General features: G+C 40.0%; 1 protein-coding gene across 1 annotated transcript; it reads right to left on the reverse strand.

Annotated features, from left to right (window-relative positions):
- Window positions 1–2,323: 2,323 nt before the first annotated feature.
- LOC106087527 (uncharacterized) lies at window positions 2,324–4,102 on the reverse strand. The gene has a single exon (XM_013252584.2). The coding sequence runs from the start codon at window positions 4,100–4,102 to the stop codon at window positions 2,324–2,326; it is 1,779 nt and encodes a 592-aa protein (XP_013108038.2).
- Window positions 4,103–5,053: the final 951 nt, after the last annotated feature.

Genomic DNA, 5,053 nt, shown 5'->3' on the forward strand with positions numbered 1-5,053 from the left:
TACTAGCTGGACTGGGCCCGCTCCGCCTTGCCATCTTTCGCTCTCTTATTTTATCTGGCATGGTCATGAAAAAAGTCCTGTTTGGGGGTGCTGGTACGACCTTTAAAATATTTCGCCCCAATGTGGATATCAAATTGGCGCTCTACTCCCAAATTTCTTTCAATTGAGCTTTATATTGCTATGGTCGGTAAATATGTCCGGTATGAGGGTGTTTTTGGGGGTGAGATGGACCCCAGTGCATCATATTCGCGCTATAGTCTCAAATACTTTTCTTTTGAGCCTAATATTGTCATTATTGGTTCAAATTTCCATTTGACGGGCTTTAAGGGGGCAGTTGCCCTAGACATCCAACTTTAAATACGTATACCAAATTTCTTGTTTTGAGTTATTATAAACAAACTAAATTTCGCCTAAATCGCTCTACCCATCTCCTAGAACTGGCGTTTTGGAAAATAGGTTAGAGGAGGGTCCACCCATTAAAGTTTGGATGTTAGATCTATGGTACATCATTCTTGTGGATTTTAATGGTGAAACGGAGTAGCCAAACCTTTTGCCTCGAAAGAGGATATCAGATTCATACTCTACTCCCAAAAACCACATTTGTGCTATATATTGCGATAGTCGGTATATATGTGTGGTTTATTTCAGAACTACCACTTGGGATACCACATTTTTAAAGATCCATAGGTCAACAGTAGATGCGAACTCTACTGTCATACACCTTTCGTTTAATTCCCATATTATCCCGATCGAACTACACGTCTTAATGAAGCGTATTCGGTGGTTGGGCCGGTCCGACACTCTGTCCCAAATGTGTATATCAGATTGGTAGTCAACTATCAACGACCTTTCATTTCATAACAATTTTGTGACCTTGGACATTCATTCCCGTTCTGGGGGTTTTTCAGGTTGGAGAGGACACGAAGACATCTTGGACCAAATTCTTATAACAGATATGTACTCAACTTCACCCCCGACACTTAAGGTGAAATGTTTATGCCACGTACGTACTCTTCACTTAAATACCTCTCATTTGATACCCATATTGCCCAAGGCGGTAGAAGAGTCCTGTTGGGTGGTGTTTTTTTTGTGGTGGGTGGGGGGGGGGGGGAGGGTGTACCCCCGGGGTTCAGTTGACTCATTCATGCCAAGATCGTACTCTACTCTTAAATACCTTTCATTTGATACCCATATTGGCCCAGTTGGTAAGCATGTCCGTTCGGGTGGGTTTTGGGATGGGGCGCCCCCCCCAGTTAAGATGATCCAAAAATGTTACACCAATTTCTTGTTTCTATAAGGTTGAATGCAAAATATGCCTTAAATCGGTGCACCCATCTCCGTGATATAGCGTTTTTGAATATTGTGCTAAGGGGGGAGGGTCCGCCCCCCTTCGGATATCAAAAAATTAAGTACCCTATTTTCACCGGGGCCTCAAACTCTACCATCTGTGAAAATTTAATCGGTTTAGCTGTTTTCGATTCTATATGAAACAGACAAACAAACAAAGCGCAACAATTTCGTTTTTATACCCTACACCACTACTGTGGTACAGGGCATTCTAACTTAGTGAATTTGTTTGTAACACCCAGAAGGAAGAGATAAGTATACCGATTGATAAGTATACCGATCGACTCAGAATCACTTTCTGATTCGATTTTGCTATGTCCGTCTATCTGTCCGTCCATGTTAATTTGTGTACAAACTACAGGTAGTAGTTTCCATCCGAGACAAAGCCTATTGAAATTGGAAAAAAATCGGTTCAGAATTGAATATAGCTATAGCAATAAAATAGTGTTTTGTTATCCGATTCTCTCGAAATTTGGCAGGAAGGATTTTCTCTTGACTCTCGACATTACTGGTGAGTTTTATGGAAATCGGTTCAGATTTAGATATAGCTCTCATAAAAATATATCGGTCGATTTTAACTTCTAGAGTCACAGCAAGTGCATTTATTGACCAATTTGCACAACGCTTTTCTTGACGTCTCTGAATATGCCCCCTATTCCATGGTGATTGGTATAAAAATACAATTTCGTTAAAAATCTAAACGGGCCCTTCATCCAACCAAACTCTTAAAGTTGAAAGTAAACCCTACCATATTGGTTAGAAAAACCCCAAAACGGCAATGCTGGTGTTGAGGGTGTAAAATTTAGTACCAAGTAGCCAGAGAAAATTTGAAAAATACTAAAAGCCCCCATCCCTTTATGGTAACCATAAGAGGCAACAACTATATGTGAATGGAAAAATATTTATTTCATAAATGACTTCTTATTACTAACAGTAATTTACAGTGAAAAGTCTTCATACACTACACATCTTCCCTTTAAGTGCCACTAACCCACAACCGACTTTGACGAGCATGGCACAACTCAAACACCAAAACCAAAGTGCTTGCTGCCAAGCCAATGACCATAATCATCCAAACCCAAAACAAATCGTCCACCTTAAGCACCCTTGGGCCTGGCAAAGGATTTCGGTCTTTTATGGAGATTTCTTTCAGCTTCAACAAATCATAGAATAAACTGTTGCGCCAAGCCTGAACCAAACCGGCTGCATGCACCCGATGAATTAGATAGTTTAAAGGTTGCAGGTATGGCGAATTAAATTGCAGCGGAAAACTCCAGGGCAGCAAACTCAGCAGCACCATATCCTTGGGGGCATAGAAAGTGGGACGTGACCAAAACTGTTGTTGGCGCCTGAGTGTATCATAGAATGTTGAGGTGCTGCTATAACAAAACGCAGGATTGAGTTTCGTACGTTGCTCTTGCACATAGGATACATTACCCAGTTTGATGCGAACTTTTGGAGCACCCTCGGTCATTTGATAGAAATGTATGACATCTTGCTCAACGGCCAATAGTTCGAGGGATGTATGCATGAGATCCTGAAAGGTTTGAATTTCCCCATGGCTAGGATAAGTGGTGAAGAGGGTTTTATTGGTGGCCCCAAACAAAGTGGTAGTGTATAGGCCAACAAAACCCAGCAGCAAGTAAACAATTTTCATACTAATGGCAGGATGGGGTGGCGAGGAAAATGATAGACCCAAAATTCCAGGAAGTACCTTGCTATTGAACAACATATCAAGGCCGTCACTGGCACCATAGCCCATATAATGGATTAGCCAATGAACTATGGACAACAGCAACGAGCCCAATAAGACATAAGCAAAGAAATAGCCATTCATCAGAACACCATATATCTCGTGCACCGTCAAACGCTGGGAGAGTGGCACCATCATTATCAGCTGATTGATTTCATAGAAATCTGTGGCATTGCGCGTCAAGGTACGTGCCATGGGAGTCATAGCTATGGGCACATCCAATAGATTATCCAAAACCATTTGATGCACAACATCAAAATGCAACTTGTCTCCCACAACCAAGGGGTAGAGCATACTCAGAGAGGCATTATAATACTGGGCAAATAATAGAATCAAGTTGGCCACATAGCCAGTGATTTGGATATTTCCTTTTAGATCCTTGAAAACAAGATTGCCTTTAGAAGATTGATCCACAAAAGTCTTCAGGGATTTGTTATGCATATTGCGCCAATGATCTGGGAAAAAGGTGATATCCTTGTTGAGCCATTTCCTCAAATGGTATACAGGATAGGGATTGAGTGTGAAATATTCAGCAAGTTTTTCTTTTGGTTCCAAAGAAAAAACCAAAAACACATTGGTCATTTTTAGACTTTGGCATACTAGCAAAAATTCCTTCTTGAAGTTATTCTCATCCATTATATTTTCCGCTACCATTAGAATTCTGCTTTGGCGCATATAGTTCATGGTGTCGGCAGCAGTCTGCATCATCTCAAAGTCCAAGCCTTGAGACATTATGAAAATCACTAACATTTCAGAGTTGTAGAAATCTTTGAAGGCAAATGTCTGTTCCTGGCTGATGATAACTTTCGGTATATCAAACTGATAAAAAGCCTGATGGTGTATATCCTCATAGTCCTTTTGGCGTTGCAGCAGTAGTATGGAAGAAAATGGTCGCTGCTTAAATACATTTTGCAAAAGCCCATTATAGTCAGCACTGCGAGAGTATTCATCCACACTCAAGGCAAATTTTTTTGTGGCTGTATAATGCATTTTAAAGGCCATAGTTAAGAGCAGACACTGACTTATTTTGTGCCACAACTCCATTGTGACTTGCTTTTTCTCCAAATTGACTTATTCATCTAGCTATTGTCACTACTATGCTGGGGTTAATAATTTTCAACTGTTTGAAATAACAAGCAACCTATTTAAGGGTCTACCAGTTTGTGAGAGCAAACAACCAACCGAAATATTTTGATTGTCAACAATTTACGATATCCATCGAATATTAAGAAGGCCGAAAATTAATGAATGTGTTATAATTCTTAGTTTCCTGTAGGTAAATATAGCTTTCAAATTGAATGTGGCACAGTGGTTACAAAATACACCCAGCGAAAAGTTGATACCAATTGTGCTCATTTCAGTACCATACGGTATTGATGGTAAAGCAACACCGTATGGTACAAAACCAATACCGGATGGTACGGATGAAACATAAAATGATTAGTACCGTTTGGTACTAGCATTAATACCGAAATGGTATTTGGTTTTAATACCAATTACAGTACCATACGGTATTGATGGCAAAGCAACACCGTATGGTACAAAACCAATACCGGATGGTACGGATGAAACGTAAAATGATTAGTACCGTTTGGTACTAGCCTTATTACCGAAATGGTATTTGGTTTTAATACCAATACGTTATTGGTTTTATCACCAGACCGTTATTGGTTTTAGTACCAAACCTTTTTTGTTTATTCCACCCCCTAATGAACCAGAAAAAACAAGTAAAAAGGCATTAAGATCGGCCGGGCCGCACTTTGGATACCCCACCATCGTACAATAAATAAAGCTTTTATGAGCTTCAGACCCTTAATCGGCATATCGGTCTATATGACAGTTATATCTAAATACAGTCCGATTTCTAACATATTTTGGTCAGATGGAGGGTGGCCTCAAACTACTTACTGTTTCAAATTTCAGTGTTATCGGATAAAAAATAAAGCTTTTATG

This window comes from Stomoxys calcitrans, chromosome 3, assembly GCF_963082655.1.
Source record: "Stomoxys calcitrans chromosome 3, idStoCalc2.1, whole genome shotgun sequence".
Taxonomy (NCBI): domain Eukaryota; kingdom Metazoa; phylum Arthropoda; class Insecta; order Diptera; family Muscidae; genus Stomoxys; species Stomoxys calcitrans.